The sequence below is a fragment of the Dermacentor silvarum genome, chromosome 8, assembly GCF_013339745.2.
Source record: "Dermacentor silvarum isolate Dsil-2018 chromosome 8, BIME_Dsil_1.4, whole genome shotgun sequence".
NCBI classification, from domain to species: Eukaryota; Metazoa; Arthropoda; class Arachnida; order Ixodida; family Ixodidae; genus Dermacentor; species Dermacentor silvarum.
The window spans coordinates 4,586,181-4,605,609 of NC_051161.1; the positions used below are offsets into that span (position 1 = coordinate 4,586,181).

The 19,429-nt window shown below is 51.3% G+C and overlaps 1 protein-coding gene across 1 annotated transcript in view; it reads right to left on the reverse strand.

The window, feature by feature from the left end:
* Window positions 1-19,429, reverse strand: part of LOC119461924 (protein Wnt-16) — an 85,574-nt gene that overhangs the window by 26,861 nt on the left and 39,284 nt on the right. Inside the window, exon 3 of the mRNA XM_049655123.1 lies at window positions 5,532-5,692. Within this exon, the coding sequence (XP_049511080.1) occupies window positions 5,532-5,692 (161 nt within the window). The remainder of the gene's footprint in view (window positions 1-5,531; window positions 5,693-19,429) is intronic.

Genomic DNA, 19,429 nt, shown 5'->3' on the forward strand with positions numbered 1-19,429 from the left:
CACCCAATGCACAGCACACGGGCATTTTTGCATTTCGCCCCCATTCTAATGCGGCCGCCGCAAACGGGATTTGCGCACCTATACAGCACGCCCTATGTCTTGTTTCCTTGTTTGTTTCTCTGGTTAAAGAAATATCGCCAGGCCATCTACGCGTTTCCACGCTGTTGTGTTCTTTCGGGGGTTTTACGAGCTAAAACCACTTCTGATTATGAGGCACGCCGTAGTGGAGGGCTCCGGATTAATTTTGACCACCTGTGGTTCTCCAACGTGCAATACAACGCAAGCACACGGGCGTTTTTGCATTTCGCCTCCATCGAAATGATCTCGTGCTCGCTCGGCAGCGCAACGCCTTAGCCGACTGAGCCTACCGCGGCGGGTCACGCTGTTGTGAATTGTTGCTTTGTTTCTTGTTTACCCGTTATTTTATCAGAGCTTTATGGGATCGCTGGTAGCGATTTCCTCCAACGCACTTCTCTGGAAGGGAAGGGAAATTGAAATTTTAGGGTTGTTACGAACGTTTAGCATAGCGCTATATATCGCTTTATACCGTTGCCGCGACGGTCTGAGGCACAAGTCTGGTTGGCGCATGCTCGCTAAGCTGCGCCAGTTGTACGCGTGGCGTGCTTTAGGCAATGCAAGCAAACCAACCGGTAGCTGGCGGAACGGTAGCGGCAATGGTAGAGCGACATATGGTAAATGCTTGTTCATTTAATGTTCCAGTGGGAACCCGTGAGGTACCTGGATAATTAAATAAACTGAGGTATGTGTAGCTACTCGCGCGTAGCGTCAAGCGTTGAGAAAAATCAGACACTTGCAGCGTTCTATCAGCAAGCTGAAGCGCTGGTAAACAGAACGATGCATGATAGAGTGGTTTCCTGTGATCCACATAACGATGGGCCTTTGTTATCGCAAGACTAATTATTTGCAACGCTGAAAAGGTCATTTCATATTCGTCTTGTGCCATAGACATGCGGAAATATAGTTTACAAGTCAGGCCGCATTATTGTTCCAGAGCGGATTATGTTTAAAAAGTTGTAAATATAATTTGTCTTCGAGCTTGATACAGGGTATGTCCGAAAAGTAATGTCAGTGAGTCGAATAAAAACGTTATTGATCAGATCAGTACAACACATTAAAAGGTTTCAAGATAGGCTCCTCTTCGTACATACACGATACCTCCTCCACCCTCCTTAACAGCCAGGACTACGAAAAATTAAAAAAGGACCCCACCACAAGGACCCAATCAGTACTGAATAAGACGCTGGTCGAAATTTTCCGAAACCACCCAAGCTCTTGAAATCTTTATCTAAAATTAATGTGCAGGAACGGGTCCGCACCAGCCTTTTACGGCTTGCCTAAACTCCATAAACCCGGAATCCCCTTACGGCCAATCGTAGACTTTTCATGCTCCCCACTTCGATCACTATCCACATACTTGCACCAGATTATATCACCACTCACTGGAAGGACAGCATCCCACGTGCGCAACCCCGAAAACTTCATCAAGCTCATACAAAATGTACGTCTCGAAGATGATGAATGCCTGGTCTCTTTTGATGTGATCTCTTTGTTCACCAGAGTACCCATTCAGTTAGCTATATCCGCAACAAGGGATGCCCTGGAACGCGACGACACACTCGACGAGAGAACCCCCTTGAGTGTAGACGAGATCTGCCGCTTTCTCGAGCTATGCCTATCAAATACCTACTTCACCTTCCGAGGCAGCTACTACAAGCAGGTAAAAGGAACTCCCATGGGGGGCCTCAATTTCCGTCACCATGGCTAACTTAACTATGGAAAATATCGAAGACAGAGCTCTGAGTATTTTTTCCCCGAAGCCAAAAGTTTTCCTCAGGTACATGGATGATTGCTTCTGTATCGTGAAGGAGTCGCAAGTCGAAAACCTGCAGAGCCATTTAAATTCCATAGACCCGGATATACAGTTCACGTCGGAGCGCGAACAAAACGGATCGCTACCATTCCTAGATGTACAAGTTACACGAACCAACGGCAATCTAAAATTCTCAGTCTACCGAAAACCAACCCACACAGGCCGCTACCTACACTTCTCATCCAACCATCCGGCAAACCACAAGGCATCGGTCGTAAATTCTTTATTGAAAAGAGTCGAAACTCATTGCACATTGGAATCAGATCAAAAGAAAGAAAGGAGAACGGTTCTCAACGAACTCAAAAGGAACGGCTATACAACGGAATTCATTCGAAAAACAACCCGACAACAAAAAAGAAAAAAAAAACAAACTACGAGACCTACAACCGTTGACTCCCCCTCGACCACAGAAACGGGTGTCCATCCCATACGTCAAAGGTACCAGCGAAGCTCTCAGCCGAATACTGAAAAAAGAAGGCCTCAAAGTCGCGCATAAACCGATGAACACTTTGAATATCCTCATTCCTAAACCAAAAGACCGTCCACCAAAAGAAAAAGCTCAAGGCGTCGTCTATAAAATCAGCTGTGCCGACTGTCCGGCGTCGTACATCGGGGAAACCAAAAATCTAAAAGAAAGAATCAGACAACATGAAAACGACGTCAGAACATTCAACCGAATACGCAGCGCCGTCGCCGAACATTCCGAAGACGCCGACCACAAGATTTCTTTCCAAGAAACCCAAATCCTTCAAACAGAGACAAACTGGCGAAAAAGGCTACTACTCGAGTCTTGGCACATTCAGAACACGGCGGGTAATATAAACCACGTGAAGGGCATTCTTCCTTCTTTGTATGTTCATGGCCTGGCAGACGCGACGAAGGGAAGAAAGGACCCCCCGATCTAGGTCAGCAACACCAAAACAACTCCCCCCCCCCCCCCCCCCCCCCCCCTGTCCCTCGTCAACGCATTCCCGCGACTAAAGGGCGCCCGGCACCGGTCATCCCAGCCGACCAGCGACGCCGAAGCCCCCCCCCCCCCCCCCCCTCCACCCCACCCCACCACCTATTTTGTCTGTCTAGAACAGGTGCCCGGCCAAGTGTCTCCGCACCTTACGCTCTCTCTCCCTTCCTCTCCTTTGTTTCGACGGACCTTTTAAAAGCGGCCACCGCCACCTCCGAAGAATACCCCCTGAAGAAGGAGCCGAATTGGTTCCGAAACGTCGGGCTAGTAAATTTCCTTATTTGGTTGGAGTCAATCTCTAAGTCTTTATACACGATACACGTCGCTCCCAGAAAGATTTCCAGACATCGAAGGCATCACGGTAGGCCTCCTCCGGAATGTCCTTTAGAACCTTGGTGCAAACCTCTTTGACTATGTAAACTGGCCCGAAGTGACGTCCTTTCACGCGAGTTTTCAAGCGCCACTGGAAGACTTGACGTTCTGACAAACAGTTATCACCAAATCATAGAAAATATTTCCACTTCCGACTTGCTGAGTTTCACACAAATATTGAAGCCAATCCTTTGTTCCAACTTGCGCTGCATTGCGGCTTGCACGGGAAATGAAAACGAGTTTCACGAAAAAGCCTGTCCTTGCTCTCCAGATGGTGGCAGACGATAAAGCTACCGCTCTTGCGTAAGCTAACTTCCCCCTCCCCCAATCCCAACCGGTCCTAGCGCACCTGTGACGTACAGTCGTTTCAAAATATAATCACTGACATTACTTTTCGGACAAACCGTCTGCTTCAATCCATCGGAAGCCTCCAGCGAACCCGTCGCCACTATCCTTAGCGGCAGTACTCCTCACTTCTAGCGGTGCGTCTCGGACGCCCAAGTGGATGAGTGATGCAAGAAGAACCTTTGAAACATTACTGGCGCAGTCGACAGGATAGGTTCGCAGGACAGGCGACATAGAAGACAAGCAAGGCATCGCCTCGAGCAACGCAGGAAGATGCAACGGAACAAGTTCGATCTCTGATCGACACCGTCTAGACGGACTTTAAAGCAGGAAGCTGTAGCCGGCTGGATGCCGCAGACTTGAGTGCCTTCCGGGAAGACAATGAGGCGCGGCTGGTTTAAGGCAGTCCTCGACAAGTCACCACCAGCGGACCGCTGTACCACCGTTCACCACACTTGGCTGAGCTACCGACAACAGGAGACAAGCGGAGGAATGGAGTGAGTTGTTTTGGTCTCATTTTATCTCGCTCCTGCTTTCGTGTCCGAGCCAGGGGAGATGTCGTTAGGCAGGTCAGGGACGTTTCAGAAGTACGCGTGGTCTGTATGGATTAGCGACAGCTGCGTGGGGAAGGCGAGCTCTCGAAGTAGGAAATGCAGCACAATCTGAAGATGGCTCAGGAGTACCGCCAGCAGCTGAAACGTATGCTAGAGTTAGCAAAACTGAAGCAAGCGAAAGCGTGGCAGGAGGGCCATTCAATTGAGGGAGAACGCGCGGCGTTGGTTGACGCGTACGCGACAGGGCCTGTGGGCGCGGGGGTGGAGGAGTCGAAGGTTGTGCACTAGATAGGCTCGGCTCAACCGAATCAGTTGAGGGTTTTCTGGTGTCGTATTCTGGTTTTAGAACTGAGGAAAGCTCTCAGCACGAGAGTGCTTCTGTAAAAGATGAACCACAGGCAAAGCTAATAGTTGCAAGCCCTGACCCGGCGCGTGATGGTTGTTGCGGCGCTGAACTGACGACAACCATATCAACACCTGCATCACCTGTCATCATCGTGACCGACTTTAAGCATGAGTCGGGCGACTAGTATGACGATGTCAGTCTCGCACCTGGGGCAGGTGGTGTCTTTCCAAACTGCCGGCGTGGATCACGCAATACAGGAGCAGGGGGCAGACGAAGGTCACTTTTCGGGCCCACCGGGGGAGCGGCCGTACGTGATCGTACAGCAGAGTAAGGGTGCGGCGATCGCGACAAACGCGGACGCTTGTAACGCCGTGATCAGGTGATGTACGAGCCCGCCGGCGCGCCGTGGTAAAGAAGGCACCGCGAGTACCAGCCATGCGTTTCAGTGGCCGCAGCCGCGATCTCATGGCTTTCGAAAGGTGACGCAAGATTCTTGTGCTCCGGTTGCTACACTTGCATTCAGGGAGAGCTGTACATCACTTGCATATTTTGGCGGTCGAGGTACCTGCGGTGCTCTTGGATCGGGCTTAGGTACTGCAATGCACTGTGCACTGGGAGCCCGTCCGCAGTGTGCTACTGTGTGCAGTTCGAGGGCTCACATTATTTGCTAATTTGTACGTGTATGTATTTGATCCCGGGGCCCAATAAAAGGGTATAGAATTTGTTGCCTCCCGTAATATTTTACGCAAGCCGGCAACGGGACTGCAATCTCGCCGAATTTCCCCAGATGAATTTATTCGGTTTAGCCAGAATCATTATGCATAACTCGTTTTGACGGTGGCAGTACGTTGTGCCGTTATATTGATTCAATGCTAAACCGTCGACAGTCATCGTGAGATGGCTTCTAATGGTTGAGATGTTCCTTGGCCTCCGCTGTCGGAGTTGTAATCTCGAAAGAGGCGCTATAAGGAATTCCAGGCGTAGCCTATGGGCGCTCCTTGTCTATAAAACAGGGAGAGTGGCGCGCTATTAGTGCACAACTGAACAGCATACGTCACATACCTGGATGTCGTCGGAGCAGCCGCCCCAGCGCCAGGCTCCATGCGCGGCGGCGGTCGACCCGCAGGCACACTCCTTCAGCTGGCCAGTGGCGCAGGCGCGAGCCACCGTGTGTGCCACGCCGGCGCTGTGCAGGGCGTACAGAAACGCCGTCTCGGGGCTGCCTGCACGCACCGTCGGCGAAAAGATTTTGCGTGACTCCACTGAAGCCTTGTGGCTCGCCGTAATGCAAGACGGCCGCGAGAAAGCTCCTCTGCACTTTTGATTGCGTTTAACAAGATATTTTGCTACTACGAGAGTTCTCTCAAACACGGAACAAAATGCAGTCATCGTCTCCAACAGTCACCAGCTAGCGCTACGCATACTATATACATTGCGAGGCTGGATGGCTGGTTGATTAAGATGTTTGCTACAAACATAGTTAGCCTGGAAGTCTGCCTTGCGATGCACCCGGCGGCTGAAAGGCGGCAGTCTTTACACTTTTCAAGTAAACATGGAATATACGACTGTGCCTGCACAAAGGCGCCACCCGGACGTATAACTTTGGTAGCGCCCCTGTCGGCAAGGGAAGGAGATGGTCGTTAGTAAAGGCGGCTTATTTCGTCCGGTTTAAGCCGAGTGCCACATTACCCGTTTCATTTTGCAAAAAGTCCAAAATAGAAAAGGAAGCTTCGTTTTAAAACATTTGTCTGTTTCGTCCGTAGGGCAGCAAGCACTGGACTCAAAATCAATTTGAAGTCATAGCTCGCCAGAATGGGCGACGGGGGTGAGGGGTGGGGCGTCGTTCCGTGACGAGGTGCAGAACGCGTCGGTATTACAGTAGACCACCACAGTACTTTAGTAATGCAAGTCTGACTTTCGACGTTTGTCTTCATGATTCAGTTCCCAATTATCGGCATCAGCGAGCCGAACCTATCAGCTCCCTTTAGACTGTCGGGTTATGAGTGCTTCAAGTCCGCCACACACAGAGAATACAGCAAGATTATAATTTTCATATGACGTGATTTTACGTATGTCTACCATCCAGCGCCGCCTGCCCACGAAGACCAGTACGTGTTGAGCAAGCTGAGCAAGCTCACTTTCACAGTAGTTGCTTACATATCGCCCTCCACTCGGCTGAACTGCGAGCGGTTACGGCGAATCACGACAGTGAATCCCCAGCCTTGGGTCATGATTGGAGACCTTAATGCCCCCCCCCCCCCCCCCCCCCCCCCACTATCTCTGTTGAAGCTCTAAGATGAACTCGAGGGGTAGAAGATTAGTGTAATTTGCTTCCGAAGAGCTGTGTTTGTAGCTGCCTGGACGTGACCTTTGTTTAACGTTTCTTCATCAAAACAATTACACCATCTTCCCGTAGGGGAACCCTGAGTAGTATGCGAAGCAACCATGGGGTCGACTCAAGGTAGTTTTATCAGCTGTATAAACTTGGACATGCAGCAGCACCAGCAACGCGCAGAACTGTTGTCGACGCCGTCGGCGTTTTGCCCGCGTTCGTACCGAACGCGCGCGGCGTTGGTGACTGTTGTCGGTGCCTCTGGGGCGCCTCCTAAGCTGCTTCGCATTATCGCGCGCGGAGCCGCAGGTGTTGCCATTCGTTGCGCAATCCGGAGAGGAGAGGAGCGTCGGAGAGGAGAGGAGGGGGAGGAGAGGAGATGAGACAAGGAGAGGAGGGGAGGAGGATGCGCATGCGCAGTAGGGGTGTGGACGCCGCACGGCAGATGGAGGGATGGAGGGAGCCAGGGAGTGACATAGCCCCGAGCATAAGATGCTTTGCATCTAAAATATTTGGTGGCTTTCGGATATTGAAACGCGTGGAAGTGACCGCCTCCCCACTTATCTTAGGATTGAAAAGCTGACGGATTCCAAGTTACCCGACGTCCCCAATGTATCGACTGGCCATTATTCAAATCAATTGTGCAAGACGGTTGTCATGATGGCTTATCCTTTAACCTACAGGATGCCATAAAAGGTGCCCTAGAGGCTGCCACGCATTCTCTTTCGAGAACGTCTGCACGCACCGACTGCGACATTGAGTTGAAGAAGCTTCGTGTGATTTGTCGCTGCGCGGAGCGATGATATAGGCGTATAAAGTCCATGTACGTGACTTGAGGTTGGTCAGACGCACTCAAAAGAACATTCAGCGTCGCATGGGCAAACTTCATCGCAAAGATGGATGTCGTTCTTAGAGTCTTTGGATCTAAGAAGACCTTTGTCTCACATATGGTGAACTGTTTGTGGTGTTCGTGGAATCCCTCCGCATAGCCACCATTTCAAGTCTTTGATTCTTCACCAAAAACGCAGAGAGATCGACATCGCTGACGATTTCTGCAGGAGGATTTCCGGCGAAACTAGTTCCACTGGAACATCGACGCTCGACCGCTTACCGATTTCACGCGACCCGCGCATGCAGATCCGTTTCTCTTTGGGCGAACTGAAGCTGCACTTGCCTTTTGCAAGCGTTCATCATCGCCAGGACCCTGCGGTATAACCTACCGTTGCCTATGTAATCTTGGCGAAGAGGCTCTGAAAGTTCTGCTCTTGTTCAACAACTCCTGGCCGAGAGGCACGGTTCCCCAGGAATGAAAGACTAGTCACCTGATTCCGCTGCTCAAGCCTGGCAAGTTGCCTGTAGACGTTACATCATACCAACCGATTGCGCTTACCAGCGGCGTCGGAAAACTATTGGAGAGAATGGTTCTAGCACGAATAGAATGGTATATCGAATATTATGAGGTATATCCAGACGCAATGGCCGGATTCAGGAGTGGCAGTTCTTCTTCTAGTTGTCAATTTCGTGACGTACGTCGAGCACGAAAAGGCCTGCAAACGATTATCTGCTGTCCTCTTTCTCGATGTTAAAGAGCGTGTGATAACGTAACCCACGAAGCGATCTTCAGCATGTTAGATGTAGTAAGATCTATTTTTGGATAAGTAGCTACCTACAAACGAGATCCCTTTTCATACTTACCGAGGATGCCTCCCCCAGCATTACAGTAACCGCGGGGACCCTCAGGACGGAGTACTGAGCCCTTCTTTCTGGGGTTTTATGTGACAAAACCAGTTCTGATTATGAGGCACGCCGTAGTGGAGGGCTCCGGATTAATTTTGACGACCTGGGGTTCTTTAACGTGCACTACAACGCAAGCACACGGGCGTTGTTGCATTACGCCTCCATCGAAATGCGGCCGCCGCGGCCTGGATTCGATCCCGCGATCTCGTGCTCAGCAGCGCAACGCCTTAGCTGACTAAGCGCTCGCGGCGGGTCCAACACTCTTCAATCGAACACTCATTGGACTGGCCGATATCCTTCCATGCATGGTTCTGCTCTCCTTCTATGCCGACGAAATTTGTATTTGGACGTCGGGTGAGGCGCGGCTTCAGCTTCGCGCGCTGCTTCAAAAGGCAGCCACTTCAACATCATCCTACCTTCGTGAACAAGGACTTCAGATACCACGTGAAAAGTGGGCAGCGATGTCATTTACCTAGAAACGAATGTCTCCATAGTGATGTCCATCGACGGCGGTTGATCTCATACAGCACAAGTCACATATTTTGGGGGGTGGTTATTGACAGAAACCTCTCCTGGACCGCTCATGTGAATTGTGAATAAATGTCTCACGGAAATGTGTCATATGTTTAGGTTCCTAGCAGGAAAGACCTGGAGTATGCCAATACATTCTATGCTGCAGCTGTACAGGATTCTCTCAAACGCCTGCAGAACTAACCTGAATACAATCCAAAGTATCCAAGCCCTCAGGATGTGCCTTGGTCCACCGCGGAGCGCGTCAATGACCGAAGCTATTGCAATCGCTCCATTTTACACAGTCAGAACGCGCTTTAGCAGTGAAACAACGCGTGAGCACAGACGACACTACGCCCGGACCTCGCCAGTCTCCCCAGTAGAAACACCCCGCACGACTTTCAGTGCTTCGCTCACCATGCTACACTTACATCAAGATACGCACCTGCGGCAAGGCCTTCTATTCGCTCATGGTATCTGAGCCGTTCTCAATAAGTAAGCCTCACAATCTCAGGACTTGAGAAAAAGTCAAACTTACCGTCATCTGCACTTAAACAATTTAGTTTACTCCTCTTGTATGAGAAATACAGCGACTCAACAAACGCCTTCACTAAAAAAAATTAAATTATGGGGTTTTACGTGCCAAAACCAGTTCTGATTATGAGGCACGCCGTAGTGGGGGACTCCGGAAATTTGGACCACCTGGGGTTCTTTAACGTGCACCTAAATCTAAGTACACGGGTGTTTTCGCATTTCGCCCCCATCGAAATGCGGCCGCCGTGGCCGGGATTCGATCCCGCGACCTCGTGCTCAGCAGCCCAACACCATAGCCACTGAGCAACCACGGCGGGTAACAAACGCCTTCACTGATGGCTCAACTAAATCAACCAGTTCCGGTGGCACTGTAGTTATGTGAACAAGGGGAATAACCAAACGGCTCCAGACTTCCCATATCTCTACGTCTACAGCTGCAGAGCTCGCTGCTCTTCGCGGTGCGTTTCATGTGATTGATATAGAGAGTCCTGGAAGGCTTCTTCTGAGGGCCGTCTTCTGAGATTTAAGGCCGGCCTTACAATGTATGAAGTCATTCCTGCCGCATGGACTGCATGGTGCGCTGACGTGCAATACCGTAGAACTTATCTATCACTTGAGAGAACAAAGGCCATGATATTTCTTTTCAACGAATACCAGGCCATTGCGGTATCATTGGAAATGATGACGCAGCTCGGACGTCAGATCAAGAAGAGCCGCTGCGTCCCCCTTCCTCTTTGAAGTTGCGAGACAGCTTCGCCTTCTGGCACGCACACTCTCGTTAGCTGATGGAATACTGCACATAGAAGGTGCACCAGATAGCATCGACTAAGCCCTTCGCTGCAACTCATACCTCCGGCCGGGCTGAATTAAGGCGCCCGGCGTCGAGCGACGGGAGCGGTCGCATACCACGTCGGCACCGTGAAAGATCGCAATTATTCGCGGTACATTGATTCTTGCCCCTGCAAGCCTTTTACCATCGTCTCCAAGAACCTCTGCGGTACCCGTAGACACAACGTTTGTCAAAGTGGGCCAACTTTTGGCCATTTTTCGGCCATTTGAAGCTTTCGCCACGCCGCCCCGGAGCTAAGCCTAACGGCAGCAATGCCCGCGCTGGCCCCGATCGGGGATCCCCCGGCGATGACGGCTCCAAATCAAGTCACCGGATACGACTCGAAGGCCATACGGGTCGTAAGCACGGATACGGCTCAAACCGAGACACCTCTACCAACCGAGGAAGAATACCTCCAGGTCCATCCATGTCTGGCGCAGAAGGAAGAACAGGGCGGCGGCCTAGAGGAACCACCGTTATCGAGGAACGCCGGCGCGGGTGCCGTCCAGCAACAGACGGCGGCTCGCTCTGAACATGCGCAGGGCGGGAGCGCGCCAAGCAACTCCGGTGGCGGCCGCAGAACACGCCGCGCATCGAAAAAGACATCATCGTGGTGCTGACACCGCGAGAGACCCTCGACCTTAAGGCAACTTTTGGTGCTGGACAAGCCGGCGCTGCAATCCGCAGCATCATCGGGGACGACGCAAGCGGGGGACTTGCGGTATGGCCCGTCTGGGACCAAAACGTGCTAGTGTGCTGAAATGTGCGCGCTGAAATCAGTGGACGCCGCAGAAAAGCTACTCCGGGATATTATGCTGCCGGTCGGGGGCCACCAGCTGCCATTCCGGGGACACCCCAAACTCTCCGGTGAGTTCTGTCGGGGCGTCGTGACTGTCTCCCAGGACGAAACGTCCGAAAGCTTGAAGCTCCAGCAGAACAAGTGTATTCTGAGCTGCCTCCTCTGCGGAGGCGACCACCCAACCGGAGCTCCCGGCTGTGCCGGGCGGTTCCGGAAAACCATCAAGCCGGGCTCCCCACCCGGATCCAAGCCGAAGACAGCGACGGGGCCCAAACAGGCTCCTGCGCTCAAGGCCGGACCCAAGAAAGCCAGCCCAGCCGCAACCCAAGAAGGCCCAAACTGGGCCACCTACAAATGTAAAGTCCGGAACCCAGTCGAGGCCCCCGGTCTTCAAGGCTAAGGACTTCCCGCCCTTGGCACCCGTAGAACCACAGGTGAGCAGTTGGAGTGGGGCAGTCTCCGGAACCCCCCCTTCCCTCCCCTACCGAAACCGCCCTACAGCAGCAGGTATAGAGGAGCTCAGGCGCCAAAACCAAATTATAGAGCGCAAAATTAAGGAATTAGAGGCCAAGCAGGCCGTGCCATCCGAGCCAATACAGGAAGCCGAGCTATAGAGGACGGGGATGACTATCATCCGTAAAATCCTGCCTCACTAGCGTCTCGCGGCAGACCGCGGACACGGTAGTTGGATCTGTTTCCACTGCCGGTCACATCGGCCGCCTCGAGGACCTGGAGCGCACAACCGAGCAACTGGAGGAGCGAGTCGCAGCCCTCCCGAATCAAATCATGTCGGCAGTCCGCGAGTCCTTCCTACACATGTTCACGGCGGCCTTAACGCAAGCAGTTCCTGAAATTGTGGCCCACGTCTCTGACTTGGTCCTTAAGACCGTGCAGCTCTGGGTCAGCATCCAAATTGAAAATACCACTCGTTGCGACTTTCCGCAGGCTCAAACGCGAGACAGCCTCCCGCCAGGCAGCGTAGGAAAGCGGTTAAGGGCAGGCTCTCGGTGGGCCGGTGCAGCCCCTGACTGGGACTGCGCCGGCTCCCGGCCCGAGCCGGTACCCCGCCCCGTAATATAAATACAACAAGATGTCTAGCCGACTGAACAGGAACGCTAAAAATCTAGAAAAATTCGAGATCATCCAATGGAAGTGCAGAGGTTTTAGAGCTTGGAAAAAGCGGTCGCACCCCCAGCTCTACCTGCAATCCCTCGGTGAGTTGCCGGTGGTCCTTGCCCTGCAGGAGCCTGGCATGGACGCTAAATTCTCAGGCTACACCACCTTACAGGGGGGCCCCTCGATGTGCATCCTGGTGAACAAGGCTTACACCGCGGTTCAGGTCGACTTAGACTTGAGCACCGAGCAAGAATATACAATGGTCCGGGTACTGCCTCTCAGACACCGCGACCCGTCAATACATACCGTATTTACTCGCATAATGAACGCACTTTTTTCCCGAAAAATACGCGCAAAGTTGGGGGGTGCGTTTATTATGCGGGGTAAAATATTGAGCGACTTTTTTTCCGCAGCGACCTCCAAAAAAGCCGAAGTTTCGCCCGAAAGGCGAACCATCGATTGCGTTAGCAAATGCGTACGCAGCTATACGAAGTAAGGATAGTAGTTTTATCGACCGTATAAACTTGCAAAGTAATTTAACCGGCATGGTGTCCGCGCGCACAGGCAAACATGAACACATCACACTCGATGACCGCGGACACTCGCTGTCAAAACGCTGGCGTGAGGAAGCGCGGCTGCAACAGTGATCGAAGTGACCTTACCTTCCTGCCGTGTATCGCTTCAACGCAAACTGAGCGGCGAGAACGGAGTACGCACAAAGGTATAAGCCGGCGTCGTACCTAGACCCAGCCCCCGACGCAGATCGCCTTCAAGATAGAGCGCACGCGGCCGCGCAATGCGCAGTTCATGAGCGCGACGGAATACGGCGCGTTTCCTCCCCGCTTTCCTCCCTCGAATTCGGGAGATGGAGCCGCGATCGTCGGCGCCCACGGCAATAATGCGCCTGGAGTGCCCAAACGATTGCTATCGCAATAAATGTAGGATACACACGTACGGTACGATTCGGCGTTCGATACAATCATACCCGCCGGACGCCATATCGGACAACGAATCGTACCGTGTCTCTACTGCACGTGAGCCAGCAAGTTCAGGGTGCGTTTATTACGCGGGAGAAAAATAATTCACGACTAAAGTTGGGGGGGGGGGGGGGGGGGGGAGTGGCGTTCATTATGCGAGTGCGCTCATTACACGTGTAAATACGGTATCCTCAACATATAACGCCCCCCGCATAAGCCGCGCGTAACGTTTAGTGAAATCTTCCTCCGCGCGATCAAATTGACAGACAAAGCCTCTAGTGATCGTTGAAGACTTCAGGCTCCCAGCCTTCACTGGGGATATTACTTCGTGAAGGCCAGAGGGCGTAAGCTGGCGGACACGTTGCTCACAGACCCGGCTTACCCCACCCGAGTGGGGAACTCGGTAACCCGTGACACGTGTCCGGACCTTTCTCTCGTAAAAAATGCTAGGGACGTTGCCTGGGAGCACTTGGGTGATGCTCTAGGCAGCGATCACTGCCTTCTCCGGGTTACATTCCTGGAAAAGACGGCGCGTAAAAAAATGGGGTCAAGCCAAGCTGACCGATTGCCACAAATTCCGAAATCAGACTATCCCTCCCGTACACTTTTCTGGCGGCTACGCGGAATGGGCTAAACACATAGACAACATTCGGAAACAACACCTCACTACACTACAAACCACCGAAGAGATCCGCGCCGTGGACACTCACCTCCTGCACTTGTCGGACGCGCGCCGAAGCTTAACTAAACGGTGGAAAAGCAGAAAACTAATCGCAAACTACGCGCCCGCATAGCCCAACTCACAGAGCTGGCTGCAACGTATGCTGCCCAGCTCTCAGATTCAAATTGGATAGCACGCCGCAGCTGATCAGATGAGCTCGAAGGGGACATGGCGTCCCTTTCGCAGTCTCATCGACCCCTCTCAAACGAGAGGGGAGACGCAAAAGCAGCTCCGGCGGGCTCTGCAGGGGTACCAAGGCACAACGGCGTAGCTTGCGGACACCCTGTGCGATGGATGTCTCTGTTGGTACGGAGGACCCGACTGGACCCGAGAACACGTACTCTGGCAAGCCTGATCAACAACTTGATGCCCCTTTTGAGTTGCATGACCTTAAGGCGGCCTTAGCTAAAATGCGCCGGGGTACGGCTCCGGGACGGGACCGCAGAACAGTGAAACTGTTGGCGAACCTCCTGGACTCAGCCTACCTCCATCTGTTAGAATACATGAATCAAATCTGGGGCGGGCGTCCACTCCCTCCCGAATGGAAAACGTCACTCGAAAAGTTCATCACCGAAGCAGGTAAGGCCGTGAGTACGGACAACCTGAGGCCTATATCACTGACTTCGTGTGCGGAGAAGCTTACGGAGACGATGGTACGGGATCGCCCCTCTCCATAACTGGAAGGTAGAGGCTTCTTTGCAGCCACCATGCTCGGGTTTCGCCCGCACATATCTGCACAGGACGTCCTCCTCCAGCTGCACAAGGACGTAATACGTCCCACAACTACGCAACAAAATCCTACGCAACAAGGCCATCCTCGCCCTTGATCTAAAGGGGGCTTTCGACAATGTTAAACACGGTAGCAATGCTTTCTGGCCAGCTTGAGTTCCACCGATTGCGGGGCTAAGACCTACGCATATGTAAAAGATTTCCTATCTAAGCGCCAGGCCCTTCTTCGGATCGAGGAATATGGCCCTTACACGATGGAAACACGAGGTACCCCTCAGGGAGCGGTGTTATCACCGCTCCTGTTCAACATATCTATGACGCGCCTCACAGGCCAATTGGCCCGGCTGGAAGGCATTCAACACGCGTTATATGTAGGGGCCGTATTCCGAAACGTTCGCCTAGGCGAAATTTCTTTTTTCGCTTTCAGGCGTGCGCCGATTGGCTGTTTTAGCAAAATTGGATGAGCTGATTGGGTGGTTGAGCCCGACGTCATTCAATTTGCTCAACCAGCCAATCGGCGCGCATGCTGATTTCGCCTAGGCGAAATTTCGCCTAGGCGAACGTTTCAGAATACGGCCCCAGATGACATTACAATCTGGACCACTGAGAGGAGCCTTGGGGAAATGGAGGACCACCTTTAGCGGGCTATTTACATAACCGAGGCGTATGCCATCGACTGTGGGCTCCAATGTGCTCCAGCCAAATCAGAGCTTCTGCATGTCAGAGCGAGCCCAAAGGATAAGTCAACATCTCTCTGTCGGGAGGTGCTATCAGAGAGGTGGAGGAGCTACGGATTCTGGGCCTGCTCATTCACCAGAGACTCAGATCGGACTCCACTATTGCTAAACTCGAGAGTAGGCGAACAGGTAGGACCATGATCCACCGCGTTTCCAACAAGCGGGGCGGTCTGTGAGGCAGGGACGCGCTTCGGCTAGCCCATGCCTTCGTGACTAGCCGGATCCTCTACGCCGAGCCATATCTTCAAACTGCTAAGCAAGAAGACGAGCGAATAGACGCCACCATCCGCAAGCAACTAATCGAGCCCTGGATCTCGCCGGTGGCTACCTCTAACGCCAAACTCAAGGCGTTGAGGGCGCTCAACTCCTACCAGGAGTTTCGGGAGGTTCATCTCGTGAACCAATACACGCGGCTCATGCGGACAGCCCCCGGGCGCCGCCTGCTCAACCGCTTACACATCCAACACGCTTGCACTCCAAAGGAGGCGGAGCGTATTCTAGAACTGTGGCGCCATTTGCTCTGGGTCTCTCCGCTCCCCCGTAGCATGGACACCCACACGCACGAAAGCAGACGACATGCGCGGGCTCTGGCGCTTGACAAGTGCTTCAAGTGGCCAGTCGCGCGGCAATTTTGCGTGTATTCGCGGGCTTCTTTCATGTTCGGAAAAACATTTTATGTAGCACGCATTGAGCAATAGAAAGCTGTATCGGGAGTTTCTCATGTTACTCTACAATTTACTATCATCATCATCATCATCATCATCATCATCATCATCATCATCATCAGCCTATATTTTATGTCCACTGCAGAACGAAGGCCTCTCCCTGCGATCTCCAATTACCCTTGTCTTGCGCTAGCGTATTCCAACTTGCGCCTGCAAATTTCCTAACTTCATCATGCCATCTGGTTTTCTGCCGACGTCGACTGCGCTTCCCTTCTCTTGGTATCCATTCTGTGACTAATGGTCCAGCGGTTATCCATCCTACGCATTACATGGCCTGCCCAGCTCCATTTATTCCGCTTAATATCAACTAGAATATCGGCTATCCCCGTTTGTTCTCTGATCCACACCGCTCTCTTCCTGTCTCTTAACGTTAGTCCTAACGTTTTTCGTTCCATCGCTCCTTGTGCGGTCTTTAACTTGTTCTCGAGCTTCTTTGTTAACTCGAGCTTCTTTGTGCTCCAGTAATTTACAGCAAGTGCATGTCAGTGAAATTGGACGGTAGTTTACGGGTGAATTTCTGTTTCCGCTTTTAAACACAGGGATAAACTTGGCAATTTTCCAGTCGGTAGGGAGCGAGCCAGATGATAGTGATTGCTGGAAAAGGAGGCAAAGAATTTGACTGGAAATTTATGCAGTGCTTTTTAATATTTTAGAGTTAATGTTGTCAACACCAGCACTTGTAGACATCTTTAGGTTATCAATGAGTTGAGCGATACCTTCAACGGCGACATTAATAGGGGCAATATATTGCCAATAATGATCAGGTACAACGGGTATGTTGGAATGATGCTCCCTTGTGAATACTGATGCAAAGTACCTGTTAAATGCATGGGGGCATTCACTGTCTGAAAGTGGTAGATGGTCATCATTGCTCAGTGAAATATGATTAGTAACACTGTTCGGGGATATCGCACGCCAAAACGTTTTGCGATTGGATTTTAAAGGAGAGGTCGTGAGAAAAATATTTATCCTCAGAAACGCGAACAGCAGAACAATAAGACTTTAAGCATACACTGTGTAGCACCCACCGACGCCGCAGCGCGGAGCGCGTTGGTCGGCGCTCTCAGCCGGTGCCTTGGCGCCGGCTGTGCTCGAGAGCTCGGCACGCTGGTCGTCGCAGCCGCCGCTCGGCTTGCCGCCTTCTGAGTAGGGACGACGGCAGCCGCCGTCACGTCCATCCTACAACTGTATTTTTTCCAAGCCGATGATGTGGACACGAGCTTGGCCTTTTTGTAGAGACGTTTATATATATTTCGATGACGACGGAGAACTTTTGTGAACCATGGTTCAGATTGGTCATTTGAGATAAAAATCAAAGGAACATATTTGTATGCTAGATTAATTATCATGTTCTTAAAAAGCACCCAGTTATGTTAACAGACCTACCCGAAAATGAGGGCAAGAACGTATGAATGAAAAAGTCATTAAGTCTATTATTCATTTGTTATAATTGGCTCTATTATAATCGCGAATTTGCCTGGTTGTAGTACCTTGAAATGCTAATGGGTCATTAAGCTCTAAATGAATAAGCTTGTGATCACTAAAACCATCCAAGTACAAAACTTGGTCAATCGTTTCAGGTGCACTGCAGAAGATCTAAAATGTTAGAACCATGCGTTGGTTGATTTATCACTTGAAAAGAAAATGTTAAGTACGGCTGGGGTGCGACACGAGGATTCGACCAGTCAATGTGCGGGAAGTTCAGCTGGGCATGTTTGGATGGCAGATACTGGCATGAGTAATATTTGTGCTGTCTAGCTGCTACGTAGCATATTTTGAAAGTCTGTACCAAGTTAGGTGAAACAGCGGGACTCCTCTATCACGTGTGAATGGATGGCGTCCCCTTTGGCCGTGGATTGCGCCACCAAGCTCGTTGTTATGTTGCCTAATGCTCTACCTGTCATCAAAACGAAACATCACCGAACTTTGGGAACATTGTTTTAACAGCGGAGCTGTTATTATTTAACAAACGTCTTCCCGCGTAGCGTTCTAATTGCATAGCGTTCGATTCCGTGCTAATCCGGAGCATATCGCGCCGAAGCTGCTGCTGCTAAACAAAACCATGCCTAGTAAAACCTGGAAGAAGCTAGGTCGATCACCACTCCAGCCTTGCACTACTTCTCCGTTGTTTGTCGTTTCCATACTCCCACCAATCTTCCGCAGTCGCCTCTCACTATTGCGGACCTGTTCCCCCTGCTCTCGCTGAACCCAGGTGCTTCAAGGAGGCCAGAGGTGTCTAAATCGACCGCTAAAATGCAAAGGCACCATCTCAAATTATTAGTTTTTCCTTGCGCTGCTGAGCACGAGATCGCGGGATCGAATCCCGGCCGCGGCGAAATGCAAAAACGCCCGTGTGCTTGCGTTGTAGTGCACGTTAAAGAACCCCAGGTGGTCAAAATTAATCCGGAGCCCTCCACTACGGCGTGCATCATAATCAGAACTGGTTTTGGCACGTAAAACCACAGAAAGAAGAAGAAGAAGAAGATTAGTTTTTCCACATACCACTGATGCTTCCCAAAATGAACTAAACACACCACCACGTTCCACAGTGGTCGTGACGGATTCTCTGTCTCTGTGCTCCTCCGACACTGCTTCTGGTAACTACCAGGTTTTGCGAGCTTTCAAATTGTTAGCGCCCCTCATTTAACTTTGATTAGATTGGTTCGAGTACCAGTGCATGAGGGCCTATTTGTAAACGAAATGACAGGTTCGTTGGCGAAAGCGTCCCTGAATGGCCCCAGTCATTCAAGTCCTACCGGCGTCAGCTTTTATCAGAGGGGCTAGATTTTGGAGAGAAATGACACTGCGTGAATTTCACGCCCCTTCTTTAAAATACTCCTCTGATTTTCAGCCCTCCTCGCATTCTTGTAATAGTAAACTCTGTCAAACGCGAACACTTGAAGTGGCAATCACTATAGTGATTGCCACTTCAAGTGCCGAATTCAAGTGCCACCACACTGCCGAATTCCATTTCTAAATTTTTACCTACACAGAGCTGGTCAGGTTCCCTCACCGAACTGTCCGTATTGCGAGGAACATGAAACAATAGATCATTTTCTCATTTATTGTCAAAGATATTCTGATCTGCGAAAAAGAACCTCAGAAGCACCGTTTCGCCTTCTTAGATTAAACTTAAATGTTGAAAATTTAATATAGTTGGAGGCCTCGACCCATGAACACAGTTAAACGAAGGCTGGTGATGCCATCCAGGATT